The sequence below is a fragment of the Tachyglossus aculeatus genome, chromosome 4 (assembly GCF_015852505.1).
Source record: "Tachyglossus aculeatus isolate mTacAcu1 chromosome 4, mTacAcu1.pri, whole genome shotgun sequence".
In the NCBI taxonomy this organism is placed as follows: Eukaryota; Metazoa; Chordata; class Mammalia; order Monotremata; family Tachyglossidae; genus Tachyglossus; species Tachyglossus aculeatus.
The window spans coordinates 112,249,197-112,275,613 of NC_052069.1; the positions used below are offsets into that span (position 1 = coordinate 112,249,197).

Here is a 26,417-nt window from a genome sequence, read left to right on the forward strand (position 1 = left end):
TAATAATGGCATTTGTTAAGTGCTTACTATGTGCAGAGCACTGTTCTAAGCGCTGGGGAGCATACAAGGTGATCAACTTGTCCCATGTGGGGCTCACAGTCTTAATCCCCATTTTACAGATGAGGTAAATGAGGCTCAGAGAAGTTAAGTGACTTGCCCAAGGTCACACAGCAGACATGTGGCGGAGTTGGGATTCGAACCCATGACCTCTGACTCCAAAGCCCCTGCTCTTTCCACTGAACCATGCTGCTTCACGATGATAGTAATAATCACAATAATAGTAACTGTGGTATTTGTTAAGCACTTACTATGTGCCAGGCATTGTACTAAGCACTGGGGTGGATACAAGCAAATCGGGCTGGACACAGTCCCTGTCCCACATGGGGCTCATGGTCTCAATCCCAATTTTACAGATGAGGTAATTGAGGCACAGAGAAGTGAAGTGACTTGCTCAAGGTCACACACAGTGGACAAGTGGCTGAGCCAGGATTAGAACCCATAATGTTCTGACTCAGGCCCCCAAAGCCATGCTGCTTCTCAACTGGCAGGGAAGAGAGAGTGAGACTGGTCCTGTTTTAAAGCATTATTACCACAATCTAATCCTTCACCCAGGTTCTCGGTCCTGAAATCTCAGGACTGAAGCTCATCCTTTGTTCTTGATGGGAAATTCCATCATCGATTTTATTTTCTAGTAAATTAGGCTATGTACCAGTGGTAGGCTGGAAGATCCTTTCATAATCTGCATTGGTCGGGGGGAGGATAGGAGATGATAAGAACCATTGTTGGCTTGTCAATTTATATTTAAAGGACTGTTATCTAATAGTTATCAAGAAAGAGGGAGGAAAAGAGTTGAGAAAGGAAAGACTCCCAATGCCAATTATTTTTCCAGGCTAAAATACTTGTTCATTGTCCATCTCAATCTCTGGGCACGTAAAGCAAGACTCCAAATTCTGTTAGGAGTTTGAGGAACTCCAGAGAAGATAGACCAGGTTGTTTATTAGTAACCTGCATCTATTCCTCTGAAAAAAGCTATTGCTATAAGAGTCCAAGTACGGACCCACTTTCATACAACATTTTATTTTACACAATTATTTTGCCACTATTGTTTTTCCTTTCTTTTGAAAAAAAACCCCTGAAAATCAGCCCATACTAGATTCCTGAGTTTGTGCGATACAGTGGCCTGATGCCAGGGAGAGCAGGAGCGAGCATCTCCCTTGAGAGGTGAGAGAAATAGAGGGAATAAGCAGACAGGATGGTCATTGCCTCTTGGGTAATCAACCAGCACCAGTAGGGCATCACCCCATTCTTGGGAGAAATCCGTCATCAAATCAGACAGCGCAATTGCTACGCTCCCAGTAGATGTTCAACAAATTAAATGTTTCAGTTCAGATTTAACAAGCACCAGTAAGTGTCAATTTTTCTATAGACTTATCTGATGCTATTATAACTTCAAGAGAATATAGTTTACTTTTCAATCATTTCTCTTTGCCACTGTTTTAGCCTAATTAACCCATTAGATTTACTACTATATATCCAACCCACACGCTACACATTAAGAGCCCGATAAACTACTTAGGAGGTGGGGGAGGGAAATGTCACATTCAACCAAGAGCTTCGTCAGTGGTTCTAATAACTTCTGACAATGAAAAATAATTGGTAGTTTTGGCAGGTATTATAGTGGGTAGAAATCACTTGAAGTCTAGATGGTGGACACATGAGGGTTTCAGAATGAATATCAAGCATAACAAGCAATCAATGACTTATCTAGGATAATAGGGACAAATTAACCCCAGGCAGAGGGAATGTGATAGGTATGCGGATATCAGATTACCCAAATGCAGCAATGCTGTAACTGAAAAAAGCCTAGTTTTTTGTCATCTTTACTACTGCACTTGAAATGCAAGGCAGCAGCAATCACCTCCATGACCAATTGGGTCCTGAAACATAATTACTCCAGTGCTCCAACTGAACAAAATTCCAAATGCATCTACTTTAAAATGACTGTTTCTGGGAGAGAAGAATTTGCCCAGAACGTGGTCAGGTTCACAAAAATCTGCAACCAAAAGAGAGCTACCATCATCCAAGCACCCAATTTCCAAGGTTTCTCTTGGCTCAAAAATCTGCATGTGACCAAAGGCACTGGCCCCAACTGGTATTAAGCACCTAAAAATGGGACGAGACACCCCCACCCCCCCCACCCCCGCCCCCCCGACAGTAGCACGTAGTAACTGGGATGTGAAAAGCAGGTAGCTATTTAGTTTTATCCCCACAATTCACCACTGATGAATTGATGAAATGGGACATCAATACAGGAGCATCTTTGATGACATAAGAACCACCAGCCACCTCAGCAAAACCAGAGCGGAGTCATGTCATTCATTCACTTAATCGTATTTATTGAGCGCTTACTGGGTGCAGAGCACTGTACTAAGCGCTTGGGAAGTACAATTTATTAGGACTTCAGGATTTTTCTGATGCGATAATCATCATAATAATAATGGTATTAAGTGCTTACTCTGTGCCAGGCCCTATACTAAGCACTGGGGTGGAAAAAGCAAATTGGGTTGGACACAGTCCCTATCCCATATGGGGCTTCACAGTCGCAATCCCCATTTTAGAGATGAAGTAACTGAGGAAAAGTGAAGTGACTGGCCCTAGGCCTCACAGCAGACAAGTGGCGGAGCCAGGATTAGAAGCCATGGCACTGGCAGTGGCGAAGTGAAAAGGCAATGGGTGTAAAAATTTCTAAGACCACTTCCCCAAGACTGTATGTGTTTTAAGATCTCCTCGGGTGCTTGGTTCTTGGGCACTATTGCTTACTTCAATACCCTGGACCCCAGAGAGGGGTGTTCTTGGAAGAGGCCTCAAGTGAGAAAGACAAGCAGGTGAAGAGTCCTTTTAAAGCCAAAATAGTAAATGAAAACTGGTATCATTGAAAGGTTTTGTCCCTTAAAGGCACTACTATTGCAGGGTCTGGGTCTCGGGTTATAGATGTCTACCAGGAGTTAATCAAGGTACTCAGAGCACCAGTATTCGAGGTGTTCCGGGGTTTTAAAAATAAAGGACTAAAGCTGATTACAAAGAGTCTTTTCTTAAAAGACCCCTGTAAGTGGTCTCCACCACGTGTACGAAGCACTTCTCCATAGCAGGAAACAAATGCTCGTACAAGGGATCAGGAGAAACAGTACGGCCAACAGCAGAAAATCTTAACTGAAGAACTAAATGCTTGTCCATCCTATGCATCTTTCCCACAGATGAGAACCATTTTAGGCTCCTCAGTTACACACCTATTGACTGAAGCCAGATCCTATACATCCTATTTTATGAATTCAAGTCCACTACAGTTCCAGAATACCCCCGCTGACATTTTACTAAAAGTAATTAGCAACTGACATCTCTTTTCCCACATAGACAAAAAAAAAAAAGAGATACACATTCCAAGTGACTAGGAATGCTGCAGATGGGGCAGTTTACCTGACTTTGTTCAACTGGACTGAACACATTTGGCTTATTTGCAAGACAGACAAAGGTTTCGATTTCTTAGCTGCCTACCTCTTTCCACAAACCCCAAGAAACTTACATAAATGACTCTCTGGGATATCAGTGGCTTGCCTGAAAACAGACAGACAGACAGACAGACACACACACACACACACACACAAATACTAAAAATATATTTAATACAATAGTGGTTTTCTTCCCTTTCCTTTTTGTCCATACAAGTTTCTGAAAAAAGGGAAAACTGCAAAATAAAATTACTTCAAAACTGATGGGGGTAGGAGGTAAGAAGAGAGAAATTTGAACACTTGATATCATTATGTACTTTTAAAAGAGTTGGGCCTGAGGGAGGGTCTAATTACAAGGAGAGTATAAGTTACTTATGATTATTAACATTTAACAGCTTTCTCTGATTCTCATTTGGCACAACACAACCAATTTTAGTCTTTCATTCCCAACAGACTATTACCATGAGAGACTGCTTTGCTCACTATGCAGGGAAACACGAATTGAAAGGCTGATTTCTCCATCCATTGAAAGGAGACAGCAGGCATGCAGGCCATTTACTAAGAAACAAATAAAAGGATCACACTTCAGTATTTGGTAGTACGGTGAAGGCCAGGGCTTGTGGAAAGTCAACTACCAGAAGACTGAAAAACCTCTCTGTAAATCTTTCTGACTGTTCCAGCCCAAGCCTAAAATGGGCATATCTGATCTTACCTCTTACAACCTGTCTAGAAAAATCCAGGCTGTTTTGAGAAAGGACAAGACATGCTTATCCCATTTTATGTCCAATTCGGTCAAAAGACACATGACAAATAAGAAGGCCAGTTGAATCTAAAGGGCGGTGGTCACCTCAACACTGCTTCGGCAAAACCCGTTACCAAGTTAAACGGGGGCCTTGGGCCTCCTAGGTCTGAATTTCCAATGTTCTATTTACATGGACCAGGAAAGTGTCTCTCTTCCAATGCAGAGCCAAGTCTGGCCTTTTCACTCCAGAATGAAGCTTTCTGAAGTAGAGGAACTGACTTCTCCACTCCACCACAGGGGTCTAGAAAACTGGAGAATCACAAAAAGTGCAGGGTCCTTGCAACAGTCTCTTAATCCAATCAGGATCTGCAAATAGGAAAATGAAGAAATTTCAAGCACTGAATCTTCCAACCCCTCATTTTTCTTTTTGCTATCAGGAGGTAAACCTAGAGTGCATATAATGCTTTATCTTAAAACAATGCTTTATCTCATCCATATGCAAGGCTTTTTAAACTGCCCTTTATGCTGCTGATCATTTTTTCTGCCTTCCCCTAAACCCCGCCCAAAGTTACGCTAATGGTAAAATGGTCAAGCCTAGGCCAGGTTAAAAGTTGTGCCCAAAGATACGGATTTCTGCAGATCATGCATATCATCTCCAGTTAAGTGACACTGTAGAGGAGGAGAAGAATATAAACTTTTAAGTCTTCTCTTGCCCTCATCTTAGTGAATCAACCCTGATTCAGTGTGCCCACAGAAACCAATTCTTAGCTGTGACATTTTAGTTTGAATCCATGGTCAGCTGCATCACTCAAAAGCAAACTTTAGATCAACCATATTAGAATGCAATGTGAACTTCCACATGACATTCTCCAATTTCCATTTTCTAACTAAGGCTGTAGCTACAAGACAACGTAGTAGAGAGCAGAATATTACCTTTGCTCTCTATCGCTGTCTGCATACTAGTAAATGACTTTGAGCCTGACCCGTACCATTATATTGAGAACTGACGCGCTCCCAACACTTTCAATCCTCACCTTCTGGGGTTGAATGACGTGCGATGCTGTCATGAAGCAAGCACCTTCGGTATATCAAACTCTGGCAGGACTGATAGGTTAAAAAGCAACTGAAAAAAGATGAGGTTGCATTATTGATGGGAGAATTTGTGACCGATAAAACCTCCAAGCCACGTGGCTCTAACTAGTTTCGCCATGGGCTGGCTAATCACTTAGCAAATGTAAGCTCCTTGTGGGCAGAAAATGTGTCTACCAAGTCTGCAGTATTGTACTGTTCCATGTACCATTGACTGAAATGAACTTGAGTGAAGATGAAATCAACTGATAGTATTAACTGAGTACCTGATGTGTGCAGAGAACTTTACTAAGCCCTTGAGTGATACAGTGAAGGCAAGACATGATCCTTGCCTTCAAGGAGCCTGGATTTCATAAACTGATAGTTACAATGTATGGCTTATGCAAGAAAGTTGGTAAAAACCACTGTCTGTGCAGTGGTCATGGTAGAGTGTATGAATGAGAAGGTCAGTAATTATGGGTCTTGTTATTTGGTTTACAGTTGTAACAAGCACAGGGATGATAAGATGATATGCTAATGAGGTCACTGGAGCGAGGGAGAATTTTTTTTACCGTTACTCTTTACTGGGGGGCAGTGTGGCCTAGTGGAAAGAACATGGCCCACACAACAAGCAATTGACAAAGTTGGGATTAGAACCCAGGTCCTCTGACTTTCAGGCCTATGCTCTTTCCACTAGGCCATGCTGCTTCTCATACAGATGTACCACAAACTGACTGAATAGAAAATGTACAGATGACAAACACCCTCAGTGAGTGTTCCCAGAAAATGAAGGTAGCTTGGGTGCAGTGAGAAGGCTGGGATGATAAGTGGATTTATGAGGGAAGACTCGTGGAAGAGATGGCTTCTGAATTGAGGTCTAGAGAGTTGGGAGGGTTGGCAGGAGATGGGAGACTCACAAGCCGGGTTGTTCTCTATGCACAAATGAGAAAACTTAAGTGACACACTGGAGGAGCTGGAAGGATTCTGGCACTGAGAAATTCCAGAAGAGTATTTTTGTCACTGCCTTTTTTGATGAAGGCAGGCATTCATCTACAACAAAGAACCAGGCTACGTGTGTTCAAATGAAAGAATCTGAAATTCCCCCAAGAAAGATGTCAAACTCATTCCTGTAAATGGGCTACGTATTCAGTTACTTGTTCGTACGTGGGTCAAACTTTTCAAAAGTTGCAAATTACAAAATGGTTCTTGGAAAAAATGATTAGCAGCCTATAACATTATTAGAAAATGATTTCCCTGGCAAAAACAACTAATAATAATATTAATAATAATTATGGTGTTTGTTAAGCACTTACTAGGTGCCTGTTTTAAGAACTGGGGTAGATATAAGGTAGTCAGGTTGTCCCATGTGGGACTCATAGTCTTAATCCCCATTTTCAGATGAGGTAACTGAGGCACAGAGAAGTGAAGTGACTTGCCCAAGGTCACACAGAGCAGACAACTGGAGCCGGAGTTAGAACCCACGTCCTCAGATTCCCAAGCCCATGTTCTTGCCACCAGACCATGCTGCTTCTGTTAAGATTTTCCTGTACAGGCAATGTTAATGGGTGGGGCTTCTAAAGGAGTAGGAAACAAACAAAATTTTTTTTATTGTATTTGTTACGTGTTTACTATGTGCCATACTAAACACTCGGCTAGATACGAGCTAATTGGGTTGGACAAAGTCCCTGTCCAACATTGAGCTTAATCCCCATTTTACAAATGAGGGAACTGAGGCACAGATAAATTAAGTGACTTGCCCAAGGTCACAAAGTAGACAAATGGTGGAGCCGGGATTAGAACCCAGGTCCTCTCACTCCCAGGCCTGTCCTCCTTCCACTAGACCACACTGCTTCTCAACAATATATATTAGCTTCAAGTTGCAGCATGGCCTAGTGGATAGAGACCAGACCTGAGAGTGAAAAGGTCAGGGGTTCTAATTCCGGCTCTGCCACATGTCTGCTGTGTGACCTTGGGCAAGCCACTTCACTTCGGGCCTCAGTTACGTCATATGGAAAATGAGGATTGAGACTGTGAGCCCACTGTGGGATGGGGACTGTGTCCAACCTGATTTGCTTGTATTCACCCCAGCGCTTAGTACAGTGCCTGGCACAAAGTAAACATTTAACAAATACCACAATTATTACCATTACCGTCATGAACAACCTAAATTAACTCCCTTTTTCCAGGATAAGACTTAGACCACACATGCAGCTGGCAGTAATACAGGGAGAAAACTGACTGTTTTAGCATTCTTCATCTAAAATGGAAGAGGAAGCAACACAACTGAGCTGGTTTAGATCGGCTTACCGGAGCCAAATATGTCCATTGGAGCACACGGCCTGTTTGCGATCTGTGAAGGGCAGGATCTCTTTACACAAACTGCAGTGCTCTGGGAAAGTCTGTTTGTTCATCTTCTTCAAGATATGCCCAATCAGCACCTAGGAAGACACAGCAATCAGCGGTGTTTAGAGGTGACTGCAGCTTCTCCTGAAAGCTGGGAGGAATTTCACAGGAAAAAATCCCACCAAACTCCAAAAAAAAAACCCCAAAACAAAGCAAAAAAAAAAAAAAACCCACCCATCCTCTGCTGTAGAATAGCTAGGTTTGCATTTCTTTTCGAGCTCATCTGCCATCTGAAGGAAAAAGCTGGATGACCTGGTTGAAATGCTGAAATAAAATGGAACTCATTTGGCTGGGGGCGGGGGAAGAGGGCAGCATACATTGACAATGGGAACTGAATTTGCTAAGTGCAAATTAAAATAAAACTACCTTCAATTGTTTTAGAAATGAGAACTTTACAAGAGGTTGTAAAGTGGGGGCCGAGGGCATGGGAGTCAAAATGATGATTTACAGTATGGTATGATTTTAGAAAGGAACATACTCAAACTGTCCTAGTCAAATAAACACACCTCCCTCTGCAGAACTACAAAATTAGCTTCTATGGTGAGGCTGGCAATTTAAGTGCTCTCTCACCTCGTTAAAAAATTATGAACTTCCCAAACAGCACAACTTTACCCTAAAAATAGCATTGTACAAAGCTTTAGAGACCCTTAAAATAACAGCAGAAATGGTGGATGCATTCTTAAAATTTATCATCCTTAATTTCAACAGGTGGAACAAAATACATTAATCACATAAGGCACAGTCAACTCAGGTGAGGATAAGAACTTTATAATCAGAAAGCAACAAAAGCATAACATAAAATAAAGGTGGAAAATACCCAGGATACTCTGAAACTTACATTCTGAATCTTCTGGTGACTATCAAAAATATGGAACGGTGCAAGGTGAATTGGCCAGAGTGCCTCCCCAGAACATTAAAGGGGAAAATGAATGCTTAAAAACATAGATTTTCATAGAATCAAATAAACCATAGGATTTTAAAGCCCTTTTAATTAAAGGCAATTTCCAACAGCTTAACACAGCAATCCTTCAAGTCACATAACGTAACCAGCTCTCCCAAAAGACACATGAGTCATAATCATTATAGATGGTTCTTTACCTATAGGCATTTGGTTTAATCCCTGATTTAGAATATAAAAAAAAAATGGAGTCCCCAATTTTTATTCCCAAGAAATATTTTAGGCAATGAAACATGTAGGGTCATCTGAGGACATGAGTGGGGTCACACAGAGTTCATAGGGTCATTTGAGGTGAAAATGGACATTGAGCTGCTTCCTGAAAATTTTCCCAATTTAATAAGTGAAAGTGGGGTCATCCGAGGACATGAATGGGGTCACAGAGAGTTCATCGGGTCATTTGAGGTCAAAAGGGACAGTAAATGGGTTTCTGAAATTTTTCTCAATTTCAAAAGTAAAAATGGGGTCATCTGAGGACACAAATGAAGTCACAGAGAGTTCATGGGGTCATTTGAGGAGAAATTGGATATTGAGCAGCTTCCTGAAAATTTTCCTGATTTCATAAGTGGGGTCATCCAAGGACACAAATGGGGTCACAGAGGGTTCATGGGGTCATCTGAGGTAACGAGTGATGTCACGGAGAGTTCATCAGGTCATTTGAGGTGAAATGAGACAAACTGCTTTTTGAAAATTTTCTCAATTTCAAAATTGAAAGCGGGGTCATCTGAGGACACAAATGGGGTCATGGAGAGTTCATGGCATCATAAGAGGACACAAGTGGGGTCATGGGGAGTTCATGGGATCATTACTCTATTTATTTTACTTGTACATATTTACTATGCTATTTATTTTGTTAATGATGTGCATCTAGCTTTATTTCTATTTATTCTGATGACTTGACACCTGTCCACATGTTTTGTTTCATTGTCTTGTCTCCCCCTTCTAGACTGTGAGCCTGTTGTTGGGTAGGGACCGTCTCTATATGTTGCCAACCTGTACTTCCCAAGCGCTTAGTACAGTGCTCTGCACACAGTAAGCGCTCAATAAATACGATTGAATGAATGTATCATAAACCTTGGGCAGAAAAAAAGAAAAAGACCCCCATACCGATGATCTTGATGTCTCTGAACACTGCCAAGGATATGAAATTTCAATGGCAAAATGATAACAATTATATTGTGTTTTGATAATAACAGGCTGGACTAACAACTCCAACTAAGAGAAGCTGTGCTCTGGAGCTTTTTAGAGAAGAAACAAACAGCTCTGAAAAATGGAGGCAGAGAAGAGATATGGAAGAGGGAAGGAAAAGGGGTAAGAGTGACAGGAATATCGTCTCTCTCAGATTTCCTGTATCAATCAATCGATCGTATTTATTGCGTGCTTACTGTGTGCAGAGCACTGAACTAAGCTCGTGAAAGTGTTAAAACACTGAAAAGCCGGGCATATAACCTTTTGAACCAGCCGGGCGCTTCTTCAAATTTTCCAAAGTGCTTTCACCCCAATGATCTCATTTCTTCCTCACAACATCCTGTGAGGTGGGTGGGGGGTGGGGGGTGGATAGTATTACCCCCATTTTCCAGATGAGGAGACCGAGGCACCGGTAGGCCGAGTGACCTGCCCAACTCACACGCCCACGGGAGAGCCTCGCTACTCGCTGGGTGAGAGGAATTCACCCTCCTTGGGAACCCGCTGGTTTGCCACTTATCCTCAGGCATCAACTTCTTGGCCACGTCACCGGAGATTATGAGATTCAATGCAGCGATCTGGGAGCCGAATGTCTTCCCATACTTTGAAGGAAGACCCAGGCTTTCCACCCCGTTTCTCACAGCCGCCGACTGCAAAACACCTACCCGTGCTGTTCTGTCGTCATACCCTTCGTCGGCCATTAAGAAGTCGCAGACTCCTCTGGTGGGGATGCTCGTGTTCTCCGTGATCCACGTGTGCAGGTAGACCTCGCCCAAGACCCGCTTCATGTGTTCCCTAGTCAAGTGCATTTCCACGGCTTCGATCCTGGCCTGGATCTCCAGGAGCTTCTCTTCCATTGGCTCGGGGCCTCCCGGGTCCCCGGGCAGGGTGAGGGGGTCCCCCGCCGCGTCTTCGGGGTCTCCGGCTTTGCCCTGCCCCGGCAGGCCCTGCTTGCCCACCTGCTTGGAAGCAGTCCCTTCTTCTTCGTGCTCATCCTCGGGATTGCCCGCCCCTGGAGAGTCCGAGAGGAAGATCTTGGCATCTTCCTGGTTGGGTCTCCACAGGACCTCGGCGGGGGTCTTCTGCATCGACTGGTACAGAACCCTCAGAAGGAAGAGTTTGAAGCGCCAGAAGTAAGTGGCCCCACAGCGTTCAATCTTTTTATCCAAAGCCTCCTGAAGGAACTGAGGGATGTGTTTGTCTTTCAGAATCTTCCAGCGGACGAGGTCCGTCAGGTCCACCTGCTTAAAGAGGTTCTGGACAGAAGACTCCAAGAGCTGGGCTGCGGCCTCTTCGAACGTTTTCAGGGTGACGAACTGCACCTGGTAGCTTTTGTTCACTGGGTGGAGGCCGTTGGCCATGCCCTCGGAGGTGATGACCGCCAGGTAGGCGCCGCAGGGGCTCACCGCTATCCCGTACGTCCTGACCGAGCCCAGCACCTCCGCCAGCCTGATCAGCTGGTGCTCAAACTTCAACGCGACGTCCGTGAAGATGGGGATGAGCTGCCTGACCTTCCCGTCGCTCGAGCAGGTGTACACCGTGCCATTCTGCCTGTCCGCGGTCAGGGACACGATGGGCAGGCTGTGGAGCCCCGTGACGTGGGAGTTGTGGACGTTCAGACCCGCCTTGGAGATCAGGAGGAGGCACCAGAACACGTAGGGTCCCCTCGCGGCCACCACTAAGCTGCATGTGCATTTCTGGTACGGGTGGTACAGGGGGATGCACTTGATGCTGTGCACGGGCAACTGGTCCATCTCTTGCCACAAGACGACGGGCTGCCTCAGCGTGAAGTAGCCTTTGACCGCCTTGAGGTTGACGGGCAGGATCTTGACGGGCCCGAAGGCGCTCCCCACGATCAGTCCGCTCATCTTCCGGTTGCTGTGCTCGTACTCCCACCACGACAGGACGGTGGGGGAACCGACCCCCGACTCGATGGTGCTGCACGAGGTGATGGATTCCTTCCCGACGAAGGGGAGCTGGAACTGCCACACGGCGATGTTCCCGTTCTCAAAGAGGACGGCCAGCAGCACGCTGCCTACGTCGCGGCACTCGTTGTTGTGCTTCACCTGCTGGGTGGTGCAAATGCCCGACCACTCCATCCGCACTGGCGCCTGCATGCTGTGCCTCCTCTGGAACTCGGCGAAGTCCTCCAGGCGGCCCCTGGGGGCCTCGGTTTTGGACACCACGTAGCTGGCCTCCGAGAGGCGCTCCCCGTAGATCTCCGTCAGGTCCGCCAGCTGCGCCCACTGCAGCCGGTTGAGGTTGGCCTGGACGGTCAGTCGGTTGTCCATGGTTAAGGCCGCCAGCAGGCACCGCCCGTTGGCATCGCAGCCCAGCGGGGACCAGCTGGTGTACTTGAACCCTCGCATCGGGGGCAGGGACTTCCCCTCGGGATTGAACACTCTATCCAACATGAAGGTCTGACTGACCGTGGGGTCCTTAGAGGTGGCAAATTTTTCCTTGCATTCAGCGACCTCTTTTGGGGAACCAACCTGAAAGAGAGAAAACGCTTTAAATCAGTCTCAAGTCTGTACTGAGTGGGGAAGAACAGATGAAAATGTCTCCCAGATCAACGTAAGAACGGATGAAAATGTTGGTTTAACAATCACACTCGTGCACTTTCAACTAGGGAAACTTTTTTTAAAAAATTTACATCATGACTGGAGATATGTGACTAATATAAGGGATGATGCTTTCCATTGTTCCAAATTATGCAGCAACTTGCTTATAAAGAGAACAGAAAGAATCACCTAAGCAGTTTAAAAACAACAGAGTTGGACACTTGCAATATGTCAAAAGCCAAGGACAGTGTATATCTCTGAGAGTTGACTGTTTTAAGCTCTGTTCCCAAACTAAAGAATGTCAAACTCAGATTTTCAAATTGCATTTAGGAGTAGTAGTGTAGAGTAATAGTAGGAGGAGAAGAAGAAGTAGCAACAGCGGCATTTACTGAGCACCCACTGGATGTGAGCCACTGTAATAAGGACTTGGGAAGGGTAAAACAAAGTGACATGTCCCCTGCCCATAAGGCACTTTCACTTTAATGCAGGGGTAGGTCTCTCAGGACGCCAACTGCCTTCCTTCCAGGAAGCACAACAGAATTATTCCCCTTACAAGACAAAAATGATCTCTAAGGCTCCAGTTCAATCTTCAAGTTTCTTATTTGAAACTTCCCCACTGAAACTACGGGGACAGTCAACTCTTTCAACTTAACCGGCAGCTCTTTTCTCAACGGTTCTCCGACCTACGCAACTGGAAGTACTGTGTTTTGGACCAACTTGTCTAAACAGGATTATATTTGGCCCAGGGAGAGTGTTTGATTGCTCACCCAGAAACTCATCCCACTGACCCTCTAAAGGCTCAATGAACGTTTCTAGGTAACGGTCAGGACCTAAAGCAGAGGTCTGGAATCTAAGGCTGGCGGGACACAAAGGGTTCTTCTTTGGACTCAAATGTGTCTCTTGAGCAGCGGCTTTTACCACAGGCAGTCGTGGCACCACAAGGGAAATGCCTTTAGTTTTGCCTCCCGAGCAGAAAGTTATGCACACAGCTGAGGGCAGGGCGTACCTGGGCTGCCTGTTCCCCTTGAGCCAGAAAGCTACTCTCATCCCCCAGTCCCCAAGTACACTGTCCAGAGCGAGCAGACGTCAGCATTGAAGTATAATAATAATGACGGTATTTGTTAAGCGCTTACTATGTGCAAAGCACTGTTCTAAGCGCTGGGGGGGTACAAGGTGATGATGAGGTTGTCCCACGTGGGGCTCACAGTCTTAATCCCCATTTTACAAATGAGGGAACTGAGGCCCAGAGAAGTTAAGTGACTTGCCCAAAGTCACACAGCTGACAGTTGGCGGAGCTGGGATTTGAACCCATGACGTATGACTCCAAAAGCTGGGCCAGAAAGTAACAGGGCACAGGGCAAGTTTGGCTGTTATGCCAGGCAGCCCAGACACTTGTCAAAGGCTCCCAGGCATGCCAGGTATGGACGTAGTAGCAGGGTAAAGCAGAGGCAGAAATCGGCTGACAGAGTAAATTGACTTTTCTTTCTCTCCCCTCTTTCTTTTCCCTTTTTTTCCCTCTCCCATTCATTCATTCAATCATGTTTATTTAGTGCTTATTGTGTGCAAAGCACTGGACTAAGCGCCTGGGAGAGTACAATAACAAGCAAGACACACGCTCTGTCCAGAATGAGCTTACAGTCTAGAGGGGGGAGGCAGATGTGAATATACATAAAATTATAGATACATATGTAAGTGTCGTGGGGCTGGGAGCGGGGATGAATAAAGGGAGCAAGCCAGGGTGATGCAAAAGGGAATGGGGGAAGAGGAAAATGGGGCTTAAATCAGGGAAGGCCCCTTGAAGGAGATGTGCCTTCAATAAGGCTTTCAACTGCTGTATTTCTACAAGGCAGCCACCTGGCACAATAACATCATCACGCTGCACTGTGCTTGGAATGATGTAATGACACGTCAAATGAAGGACCATAAATTGTACGGCTGTTTGTGCTCCAAGGTTTCATTTTGCTTGATTCCTCTTCAGAAAGCAGGCTGCCAATCTCTGAACCAAAGGAAAGTGGTTTCTAATCCCAGTTCTGCCACTTGTCTGCTGTGTGACCTTGGGTAAGTCACTTCACTTTATTCAACTGTATTTATTGAGCACTTACTGTTTGCAGGACACTGTACTAAGCGCTTGGGAAGTACAAGTTGGCAACATATAGAGACGGTCCCTACCCAACAGCGGGCTCACAGTCTAGAAGGGGGAGACAGACAACAAAACAAAACATATTAACAAAATAAAAGAAATAGAATAGTAAATATGCACAAGTAAAATAGAGTAATAAATATGTACAAACATATACACAGGTGCTGTGGGGAGGGGAAGGAGGTAAGGCAGGGGGTATGGGGAGGGGGAGAGGAAGGAGGGGGCTCAGTCTGGGAAGGCCTCCTGGAGGAGGTGAACTCTCAGTAGGGCTTTGAAAGTTACCTCATCTGTGAAATGGGGATTAAGACTATGAGACCCATGTGGGAAATGGACTGTGGCCAAATTAATTAGCTTGTATCTACGCCGACGCTTAATACAATGCCTGGCACATAGTTAATGCTGAACAAATATCATTTAAAAACCAAATGGGAAGCCCTACGAAACTTAAACAGAAGCAATCTGTTCAGAAAAAGGTTAGAATGTCAGGCTATTTCCTGCCGCATGAGATAGTTCTAACATTCCAGCAGAATGAAAGCATTTCTGTTCTTCACATCCCTAATGTGATTCCACTTTCTGTCACTGTTATACTGTGTTGAATTGTAAGCCACAAAGCAAGCATCTCAGGGCATCATCAATATCAAATACAGCTAATTGTAGAGCAACCGACCCCCAGCCTCCAAGTATGACTAAATCTGCCATAATGAAATTGTCCCAGATGTAATAATAATAATAATGATATTTGTTAAGCACTTATGTGCAAAGCACTGTTCTAAGCACTGGGGAGGTTGCAAGGTGATCAGGTTGTCCCACAGGGGGCTCAGTTTTAATCCCCATTTTCCAGATGAGGTAACGGAGGCACAGAGAAGTTAAGTGACTTACCCAAAGTCACACAGCTGACAATTGGTGGAGCTGGGATTTGAACCCATGACCTCTGACTCCAAAGCCCGTGCTCGTTCCACTGAGCCATGCTGCTTCTCCTCTTGGGACAGTCAAAGACAAGCGTGCTTGTATTTAACTTCCCTGAAACATCATCCCTAGAACGACTCAAGGACAGATTCAGCCTTCTATATTTACACAGTTCCTGCTAATGCACCTACATTCTGATGTACAGAAGCCTATTTTAGCACTCCAAGTACTATTTAGCATTGACACACAATTCAATCCTGGGAATCTCCAACTACACTGCAAGTTGGAAAAGTAGCTTAAAGTGATTTGTATATCACACCCGTAGGAAATGGAAAGCAAAGCGCTAATTTCTTCTCACAAAGTCTTTCAAGACTTCTCAGGGGGAACCATAAGAACGTTCAATCACTTAACACAAGGGTAGAATGTGAATCAGTGGGTGCGCCAGATTTTTAAACTCTTCTACGAGGTGATCGGGAGATATTTTGGGAAAAATGCCAGGCTGCTAGATGAAGCACAGGGAGAAGGAAAACGAGCTCTCTTTTGGTAAAGGAATCAGTTGGAGTTGGGGTTGGTCCAAGCCTAGGACTCCCCTGGGAAGGGTGAACCCAAACTCCAGCAGACTCACTGAAGAACCACCCTGAGGCAGACAGGCCCAATAGGAATTCCGAAATATAGCTAACGAACTTGGGAAGGGATTGACTGCAGTGGCTACCAAGAAAACCCACCTGCTAAGTTATGATGTTCTGGCCCAGCGCCTTGGTAATTTCCGTCATAAAATGGGTCCTACCCGTGAGAAAAATCTTTGTGTGCACTTGGGGACCGGGACTGTGTCCGACCTGATTAGCCTGCAGTGCTTAGTACCCTGTTTGACACATAATAATCAAATATCACTTATTATTTCAGTGCTAGGAATATAGTAAGCCAATAGCATAATTACTATTATTACTTTGTAATAGGTTACACTCCATACCCCAGTGGAATCATACCTGACAGGAGTAAGAGAAGGTTCAAATCAATCAAATGATGGTATTTATTGATGATGGTATTTGTTAAGTGCTTACTATGTGCAAAGCCAAATGATGGTATTTATTGATGACGGTATTTGTTAAGCGCTTATTATGTGCAAAGCACTGTTCTAAGCCCTGGGGGGGATACAAGGTGATCAGGTTGTCCCACGTGGGGCTCACAGTCTTAATCCCCATTTTACAGATGAGGGAACTGAGGCACAGAGAAGTTAAGTGGCTTGCCCAAGGTCACACAGCTGACAAGTGGCAGAGCTGGGATTTGAACCCATGACCTCTGACTCCAAAGCCCATGCTCTTTCCACTGAGCCACGCTGCTTCTTATTGAGCACTTACAATGTGCAGAGGACGGTACTAAGCACTTGGGAGAGTACAATCAACAGAGTTGTTAGACCCATTCCCTGCTCACCAGGAGTTTACAAGCACTATCACTATAATCAATTCCACCACACAGGTTCTTGGCCCTGTAGACAGTGAAACAAGGCTCATCTATTATTCTTGATGGGAAACTCCATCATCAGAGTACAGAAATAGTTTGGCTCTTACTGATTTTTGTTTGTGAGTCATTGATTAGAAATAATCAAATAATCCAAGAACAAAAAAAGCTAGAAATGAAACTAGGTTTCCTTTCAGTCTTCTTCCTAGCACAATGTGTCTCAAACATCAAATATTCTCAACCTATGACCTAGGGGCTACATCTGAACCTAACTGCTCCTCAGCCCGTCCCGGCCCCCCCTAAAAAAGGCCCTCAGTGTCTCCTTATAGCACTGTGAATTGGGAGAGATCCAAAAGATGGAAGAGGTCACTTTATCCATTTCATAGTTAGTTACAGTATTTATTACATGCTTACTATGTGCCAGGTACTATGCTAAGCGCTGAGGTGAATACAAGACAACCCGTTCAGGCTCGGTCCCTGTCCCTCGTGAGACTCAGAATCTGGCAGGGAAGGACAAACCTACACAAAGATAAACAAAGAAAAGACAATGAGAGCTTTGGAAAAAAAAAAACAAGAAGTAAAAGATGATGGGCAAAACAGAGAGAGGAAGAGTACTGATGTTCTGCAGTCTTTGCTCCCAAAAGGCTGAAGTTTCCTAGCAATCTCACAGTTGGTAAGGCAGGCTGTTTCTGGATCCTGACTCAAGGCATTAGGTGGGGGGCCTGCCTCTGCCATGGTCAAATAGCTGGGAATAGAGCTGCAAACCAAGTCCTTTCAACTGCCTTAGAAATGGATTGGAAGTCACACAACCAGCTGTCTAGTTTCAGGTCTATAGGGTGTAGCCTAGGACAAAGCACTTGACCTCTCTGGGCCTCAGTCTCACTACCTCCTAATTCAGAGGAATGTGGCATGGGCAAATGAAACACTATATGTGAAGCATGAGATCCTTGGACAGAAGTTCTTCCATAAATTCAAGACAGCCGAACTCTCTGAACTAGAGACTTGAATGAGGTTGTAAAAAGATACTAGTAAGTGCTATATGAATTTTTATATATAAAATTTAACCAAAGCTCACTTGTATCCCTTCCAAAGAAGCCTACTGAACATATGAATCAGTCTTATAACTGATCATTGTTTCTAATTATTGAAGGTCCATTTTTGAGTCCTAATGTCCGCCTGGAAACTAATGTGCAAAATCTCCATAACTGCATATACTTCTCAAGATGGCTGCCCCTAGCAATAGGTTAAGAAATGTCAGGTATGCAGAAATTTAAATCCTTTATTCTCCACATGGTGAGGGCAAGAAGAGATACTCTTGAACGTTCAAACGCGCTGTTGGCAGGAAATGTGACCTTACTGTTGTAGTATACTCTCCCAAGTGCTTAGTACAGTGCTCTGCACAGTAATTGCTCAATAAATGCGACTAAGTAAATAAATGAATGAATAACACCTGGCTAACAGGATCTCAATGAAAATTTTTTACAAAAACTTCGAGGGTAAAAAGATTTAATAAAAATAAACAATGTACTCCAATTATAACTCCAATTAGTAGTTTCCAAATACTATAAATATGCTATACTACAGAAGCTTTTTTCCTAAAGAAATTTATGAGACAGCTCAATGTTTGAAACAAGGACAATCTACCTCAGTTTCCAATTAGGCCTATCCTTTACTTCATAATCAAGCTAACACTGTTTTTCATCAATTGCCTGGGATTGTTGTGGTTTTGTTTTAATCAGGTCAAAGAGCTCCTGCTTTGTTGCCCAGTGCACTTCACCCACATGCTCAGCACTCCAGGAAGGGGAAACTTTATCTTAAGATTTTTGGAATTATGGAAACTAGCAAAAAATGGGGGTAACCTCGTCTAACTCAGGCAGGGGAGGAAGGCATATTAGAGTAAACAAAGCCAGCTGCGGGCTTCTAGGAGCAGGCCCCAGACAATAGGAATAGGGATGCAGGCAGATCTGGCGCTGGGTCCTGGGGTGTGTATAAATTTTATATATATCTATATATAAAGTAAAACAGGAGGTGAGAAGACAAGGCAGGGACAGTCAAAGCCCAAAGCAGGCCAGGAGCAGCAGGGGAGTGCAGGATCATTGGAAGAGGGGTGGTTTTGATGGGGGTAAATTAGGAGGTTTATGGCAGAGGGAAGGATGCTGACCTCTTAAAAGGAGAAAGCACCCTGCAAATTAACTAGCCACTGCCTCCTATACACTACTGGACCACCGTGGCTGGGCTCCCGGAGGAAGACAGGAAGGATGCTGAGGGGGGAAGAGGAGGAGGAGGAGGAAAGGCCGGGGGGAGAGCAAGAAGAGGAGGGAAAGGATAAGGGACGAGGAGGAAAAGCCTAGGGAGGGAAAGGATAAAGGACGAGGGGGAAAGGCCTAGGGAGGGAAAGGATGAAGGAGGAGGGAAGGCCGGGGGAAGGAGGGAGAGGAATTGGGAGACGGGAAGGGGGAGGAAGAAAGGCAGGGGGGAGAGGAGGGAGAGGGAAAGGATGGAGGAGGAAGAGGAAAGGCGGAGAGGAGGAGGAGGGAAAGGATGGAGGAGGAAAGGCAGGGAGGAGAAGGAGGAAGAGGGAAAGGATGAAGGAGGAGGAGGGAAGGAGGGAAGAGGGGGAGGATGGAGACGGAGGAGAAGGCCGGGAGAAAGAGGGGCGAGAGAAAGGATGGGAGAGGGAAAGAATGAATGAGGAGGAAAAGCAGGGAAGAGGGTAGAGGAGGAGGAGAGAGAGGGAAAGGATGAAAGAGAAGGAAAGGTGGGGGGGGGGGAGGGAAAGGATGAAGGAGGAGAAAGAAAGGCCTGGGGAAGGAGAGAAGAGTGGGAGGAAAGGTCTGGGGAAGGAGAGGGAGAAGAGGAGAAAAGGCCTGGGGAAGGAGAGAAGAGGTGGAGGAAAGGTCTGGGGAAGGAAAGGGAGAAGAGAAGAAAAGGCCTGGGGAAGGAGAGGGAGAAGAGAAGAAAAGGCCTGGGGAAGGAGAGGGAGAAGAGAAGAAAAGGCCTGGGGAAGGAGAGGGAGAAGAGGAGAAAAGGCCTGGGGAAGGAGGGAAGAGGGGGAGGGGGAGGGGGAGGAGGCCCTGGGGAAGGAGAGAAGAAGAGGTGGAGGAGGAGGAGGAAAAGGATGGCGGGGGGGAGGAAAGGCCTGGGGCAGGCAGGCAAGCAGGCAGGCAGGCAGGCCGGCCGGCCGGCCGAGGAGACGGAGGGAGAGGATGAAGGCGCGGGCGCCAAGGGCGGGGTTACCTTGAGCAGGCAGCTGGCGGCGGGGGCGGGCACGGCGGTGCGGTGGATGACCAGCTCGTGTCCGGGGCTGTGGATGTCGCAGACGAGCTCCAGCACGGCGACGCTGCGGGCGGTGGCCACGGAGACGCGGTGGTCCTCCGACCAGGCCAGGGGCTCCAGCCCGCTGACGGCGTGCTGCAGGCGGACCGGGGGCTCCCGCCGGGACGCCGGGGGCACGAACAGCCCGGGGGGCCCGAGCACCGAGGACATCTTCACCGGCCCCCCTCCCCGCACCGCCCCGCACCGCACCGCCCCGCACCGCCGGGGAAGGACCCCGACGTTGCCTAGCAACCCCGCCCGGCCTGCCCGGCGCACTGCCTGCCTGCCTCCCTGCAAACCCATCCCCATCCCCACCGACCCAGGACCGGCACCGGGAGCATCGCAGCGTTCAGCGTAGAGTTGCTCTCCCACCCCCGGCCTGCGGGAACCGGCCGCCCCGACGATCGGCCTTAAAAACCCGGCAGGTGCAGGTAATTCCTTCCATCGTATTTACTGAGCGCTCACTGCGGGCAGAGCACTGGACTGAGCGCCTGGGAAGTCCAAGTCGGCAACATAGAGAGACGGTCCATATCCATAGTCCATATAGAGACAGGCGCTGAAGCATATGTAAACTGAGCAGGTAGGATGACAATAATAATAATAATGACATTTATCATACATTCAATCGTATTTATTGAGCGCTTACTGCGGAGCGCTGGACTAAGCGCTTGGGAAGTCCAAATCGGCAACATAGAGAAACGGTCCATATCTGTCCATATAGAGACAGGCGCTGAAGCATATGTAAACTAAGCAGGTAGGATAATAATAATAATAATAATAATGGCATTTATCATTCATTCAATCGTATTTATTGAGCGCTTACTGTGGGCAGACCGCTGGACTAAGCGCTTGGGAAGTCCAAGTCGGTAACATAGAGAGACGGCCCATATCTGTCCATAGAGAGACAGATTGCTGAAGCATATGTAAACTAAGCAGGTAGGATGATAATAATAATAATGATGGCATTTAGCATTCATTCAATCGTATTTATTGAGCGCTTACTGCGGAGCGCTGGACTAAGCGCTTGGGAAGTCCAAGTCGGTAACATAGAGAGACGGTCCATATCTGTCCATATGGAGTCAGGCGCTGAAGCATATGTAAACTAAGCAGGTAGGATAATAATAATAATAATAATAATGACATTTATCATACATTCAATCGTATTTATTGAGCGCTTACTGTGGGCAGACCGCAGTACTAAGCGCTTGGGAAGTCCAAGTCGGCAACATAGAGAGACGGTCCATATCTGTCCATATAGAGATATACGCTGAAGCATATGTAAACTGAGCAGGTAGGATAATAATAATAATGATGGCATTTGTCATTCATTCAATCGTATTTATTGAGCGCTTACTGTGGGCAGACCGCTGTACTAAGCGCTTGGGAAGTCCAAGTCGGTAACATAGAGAGACGGTCCATATCTGTCCATATGGAGTCAGATGCTGAAGCATATGTAAACTAAGCACGTAGGATGATAATAATAGTAATGATGACATTTGTCATTCATTCAATCGTATTTATGGAGCCCTTACTGTGGGCGGAGCGCTTTACTAAACGCCTGGGAAGTCCGAGTCGGCAACATAGACGGTCCATATCTGTCCATATCCACAGTCCATATAGAGACGGACACTGGGGCATATGTAAACTAAGCAGGTAGGATAATAATAATAATAATGGCATTTATCATCCATTCAATCCTATTTATTGAGCGCTTACTGTGGGCAGAACGCTGGACTAAGCGCTTGGGAAGTCCAAGTCGGCAACATAGAGAGACGGTCCATATCTGTCCATATAGAGACAGATGCTGAAGCATATGTAAACTAAGCAGGTAGGATAATAATAATAATGACATTTATCAATCATTCAATCGTATTTATTGAGCGCTTACTGTGAGCAGAGCGCTGTACTAAGCGCTTGGGAAGTCCAAGTCGGCAACATAGAGAGACGTTCCATATCCATAGTCCATATAGAGACAGACGCTGGGGCATATGTAAACTAAGCAGGTAGGATAATAATAATAATAATAATAATGGCATTTATCATTCATTCAATTGCATATATTGAGTGCTTACTGTGGGCAGAGCACTGTAGTAAGCGCCTGGGAAGTCCAAGTCGGCAACATAGAGAGACGGTCCATATCTGTCCATATCCATAGTCCATATAGAGACAGACGCTGAAGCATATGTAAACTAAGCAGGTAGGATAATAATAATAATAATAATAATAATAATAATAATAATGGCATTTATCATTCATTCAGTCGTATTTATTGAACGCTTACTGTGGCAGAGCACTGTACTAAGCGCTTGGGAAGTCCAAGTTGGCAACATATAGAGACGGTCCCTACCCAACAGCAGGCTCACAGTCTTAAGGTGTGCCAGACGCTGAACTAGGCGCTGGGGCATGTATAAACTAAGCAGGTCGGATAATAATAATAATAACATTTATTATTCATTCAATCAATCATTCATTCAATCGTATTTATTGAGTGCTTACTGTGAGCAGAGTACTGTACTAAACGCTTGGGAAGTCCAAGTCGGCAACATATAGAGACGGTCCCTACCCAACAGCGGGCTCACAGTCTTAAGGTGTGCCAGACGCTGAACTAAGCGCTTGGGCATATAGAAACTAAGCAGGTCGGATGATAATAATAATAATAATAATGGCATTTATTATTCATTCATTCATCCATCCATTCAATCGTATTTACTGAGTGCTTACTGTGAGCAGAGCACTGTACTAAGTGCTTGGGAAGTACAAGTTAGCAACATATACAGACGGTCCCCACCCAACAGTGGGCTCACAGTCTAGAAGGGGGAGACAGAGAACAAAACAAAGCATATTAACAAAATAAAATAATTAGAATAAATATGTACAAATAAAATAGAGTAATAGCGCTTACTATGTGCAAAGCACTGTTCTAAGTGCTGGGGCATATATAAACTAATCAGGTTGGATGATAATAATGATAATGGCATTTATTAAGCACTTACTATGTGCAAAGCACTTTTCTAAGCGCTGGGGCATATATAAACTAATCAGGTCTGGTGACAATAGTAATAATAATGGCATTTATTAAGCGCTTACTATGTGCAAAGCACTGTTCTAAGTGCTGGGGAGGTTACAAGGTGATGAGGTTGTCCCACGGTGGGCTCACAGTCTTCATCCCCATTTTCCAGCTGAGGTAACTGAGGCCCAGAGAACTGAAGTGACTTGCCCAAAGTCACACAGCTGACAATTGGCAGAACTGGGATTCGAACCCACAACCTCTGACTCCAAAGCCTGGCCTCTTTCCACTGAGCCACGCTGGTAAGCGCTTAGCCCGGTGCCCTGCACACAGTAGGCGCTCAATACATGCGACTGAATGAATGAATGAAAGGGGAAGGGCAGGGGTCGCCCCCCGGGAGGTGGCTGGCTCCCCCTCTAGACTGGAAGCTCTTTTTGGACAGGGGGGAGGGTGTCTCTTTATAGTTAGAGGGCACTCTCCCAGGCACTTAATACAGTGCTGTGCACACAGTAAGTGCTCAGTGAGTATGATTGAATGAATACTGCACTCTCCCAAGCGCTCAGAACAGTGCCCTGCACACAGTAAGCACTCAATGACTATGATTAAATGAATACTGCACTCTCCCAAGCGCTCAGTACAGTGCTCTGCACACAGTAAGCACTCAATGACTATGACTGAATGAATACTGCACTCTCCCAAGCGCTCAGTACAGTGCTCTGCACACAGTAAGCGCTCAGTGACTACGATTGAATGAATACTGCACTCTCCCAAGCGCTCAGTACAGTGCCCTGCACGCAGTAAGCGCTCAATGACTACGACTGAGTGAATACTGCACTCTCCGAAGCACTCAGTACAGTGCTCTGCACACAGTAAGTGCTCAATAAGTACGATTGAATACTGCACTCTCCCAAGCGCTCAGTAGAGTGCTCTGCACACAGTAAGTGCTCAATGAGTACGATTGAATGAATACTGCACTCTCCCAAGCGCTTAGTACAGTGCTTTGCACACAGTAAGTGCTCAAATACGATAGACTGAATGAACCTGAATTTTGCACCTTTTTTATGGCATTTGTTGAGCGCCTACCACATGGGCTAGTGGCCATGTGAGAGTCAGAGGACTTGAGTTCTAATCCGCACCACTTGTCTTCTATATGATCTTGGGCAAGTCACTTCACTTCTCCATGTCTCAGTTATCTCATCTGTAAAATGGGAGGAGGAAGACTGTGAGCCCCATGTGGGACAGGAACTGTGTCCAACTTGATTACCTTGTAGGTACCCCAGCGTTTAGAACAGTGCTTGGCACATAGTAAACGCTTAATACCGTTAGTATTATTACTACTATGTGCCAGGCACTGTTCTAAGCGCTGGGGTGGATACAGGCCGATGGGCACGAGTCCATGGCCCACGTGCAGTTTGCAGTCTTAATCCCTATTTCAATCAATCGTATTTATTGAGTGCCTACTGGGTAGTGCAGAGCACTGTACTAAACTCAGGCATGTCCCCCTGCCCACAAGGCAGCGAGAAGTTAAATGACTCCCCCAAGATCACGCAGCAGACGAGTGGTGGAGCGGGATTAGAACTCAGGTCCTTTGACTTCCAGGCCCGGGCTCTCTCCACTAGGCCACACTTCTTCTCTGGCGCTTCTTGATCTGAGGCTCTTTTACAGACGCCTACCATCTTCAGCTTTAAAGGGAAAATTAGAATATTTTATAAAGTAAATCAGAATCGAATCCGGGTTCTGGCTGGGAGAAGCTTTTGCAGCTCCAGCATCCCTAAGTTACTATCCCGCCCTCCCTACCAAAAAAAGGGAAACAAGGGGGGGAGTAGTTTGATTTATTTTTGTTTTTCCCCACCAAAAAAGGAAACAATGGAAGTAGTTTGTTTTTGGTTTCCCCCTTCTATTCGTCATGGGTTCTAATTCCAACTCTGCTCCCCATGCAACCTCAGTTTACCCCCACCCCACCCCCCCAGGGGCTGAATGCTGGGAAGGTCTGGTGGCTAGTGAAGCAACATGGCCTAATAATAATGATGATGGTATTTGTTAAGCGCTTACTATGTGCAAAGCACTGTTCTAAGCACTGGGGGGGATACAAGGTGATCAGGTTGTCCCACGGGGGGGCTCACAGTCTTAATCCCCATTTTACAGATGAGGAATTAACTGAGGCACAGAGAAGTGAAGTGACTGCCCAAAGTCACACAGCTGACAATTGGCAGAGCTGGGATTTGAACCCATGACCTCTGACTCCAAAGCCTGGGCTCTTTTCCACTGAGCCACGCTGCTTCTCTAGTGGCACGGGCCCCGGGACCCAGAAGTTTGGAAGCAGTGTGGCGTAGTGGAAAGAGCCCGGGTTTGGGAATCTGCCACTTGTCAGCTGTGTGATTTTGGTTGTTACTTAACTTCTCTGTGCCTCAGTGACCTCATTTGTAAAATGGGGATTAATAATGATAATAATGAATGCATTTATTAAGCGCTTACTATGTGCAAAGTACTGTTCTAAGCGCTGGGGAGGTTACAAGGTGATCAGGTTGTCCCACGGGGGCCTCCCAGTCTTCATCCCCATTTTACAGATGAGGGAACTGAGGCCCAGAGAAGTGAAGTGACTTGCCCAAAGTCACACAGCTGACAAGTGGTGGAGTGGGGATTCGAACCCATGACCTCTGACTCCAAAGCCCGGGCTGTTGTCATTAAGCTAGGCTGCTTCTCATAAGGCTTTAAAGTTGGGGAGATCTGGGGTCTGGTTATATGGGGAAAGGAGGAGTTCAGGCCGGATGCGTGGCTCAGTGGAAAGAGCACGGGCTTGGGAGTCAGAGGTCATGGGTTCTAATCCCGACTTCACCACGTGTCAACTGTGTGACCTTGGGCAAGTCACTTCAGTTCTCTGGGCCTCAGTTCCCTCATCTGGAAAATGGGGATTAAGACTGTGAGCCCCCCTGTGGGACAACCTGATCACCTTGTATTCTCCCCAGTGCTTAGAACAGTGCTTTACACATAGTAAGTGCTTAACAAATGCCATCATTATTATAATTCATTCAATTCATTCAATCGTATTTATTGAGCGCTTACTGTGTGCTTACTGTGTGGGAAGTACAAGTTGGTAACATATAGAGGCGGTCCCTACCCAACAGTGGGCTCACAGTCTAGAAGCCCTCAGTATAGTGCCTAGCACAGAGT

The 26,417-nt window shown here is 45.8% G+C and overlaps 2 protein-coding genes across 3 annotated transcripts in view; one reads left to right on the top strand and one right to left on the bottom strand.

The window, feature by feature from the left end:
• Positions 1-2,984: 2,984 nt before the first annotated feature.
• On the bottom strand, positions 2,985-20,394 carry GTF3C4 (general transcription factor IIIC subunit 4). The gene is made up of 5 exons (XM_038745982.1): positions 20,162-20,394; positions 10,525-12,351; positions 7,624-7,754; positions 5,283-5,371; positions 2,985-4,614 (listed from the first exon to the last, which is right to left on the bottom strand). Exons 2-5 carry the CDS (start codon positions 12,271-12,273, stop codon positions 4,550-4,552), a joined length of 2,034 nt encoding a protein of 677 aa, XP_038601910.1. The 5' UTR covers positions 12,274-12,351; positions 20,162-20,394; the 3' UTR covers positions 2,985-4,549.
• A 193-nt stretch (positions 20,395-20,587) lies between these two features.
• Positions 20,588-26,417, top strand: part of DDX31 (DEAD-box helicase 31) — a 91,974-nt gene continuing 86,144 nt past the window's right edge. The window contains exon 1 of one of the 2 annotated variants that reach the window (XM_038745373.1): positions 20,588-20,670. The gene's annotated coding sequence lies outside the window, so the exon portion shown is untranslated. Of the gene's footprint in view, positions 20,671-20,755; positions 20,820-26,417 lie in introns of those variants that run through there. The other variant, XM_038745375.1, reaches the window with a different exon arrangement.

Excerpts from the sequence above, each read along its gene's own strand:
- GTF3C4 (XM_038745982.1), bottom strand. The coding sequence starts at position 12,273 with ATGTTGGATAGAGTGTTCAATCCCGAGGGGAAGTCCCTGCCCCCGATG. Across the intron at positions 7,755-10,524 it reads ATGACGACAGAACAGCACGG|GTGCTGATTGGGCATATCTT; the intron begins GTAGGTGTTTTG and ends GTGTCTTCCTAG. Across the intron at positions 4,615-5,282 it reads ACGTCATTCAACCCCAGAAG|ATCCTGATTGGATTAAGAGA; the intron begins GTGAGGATTGAA and ends TCCTATTTGCAG.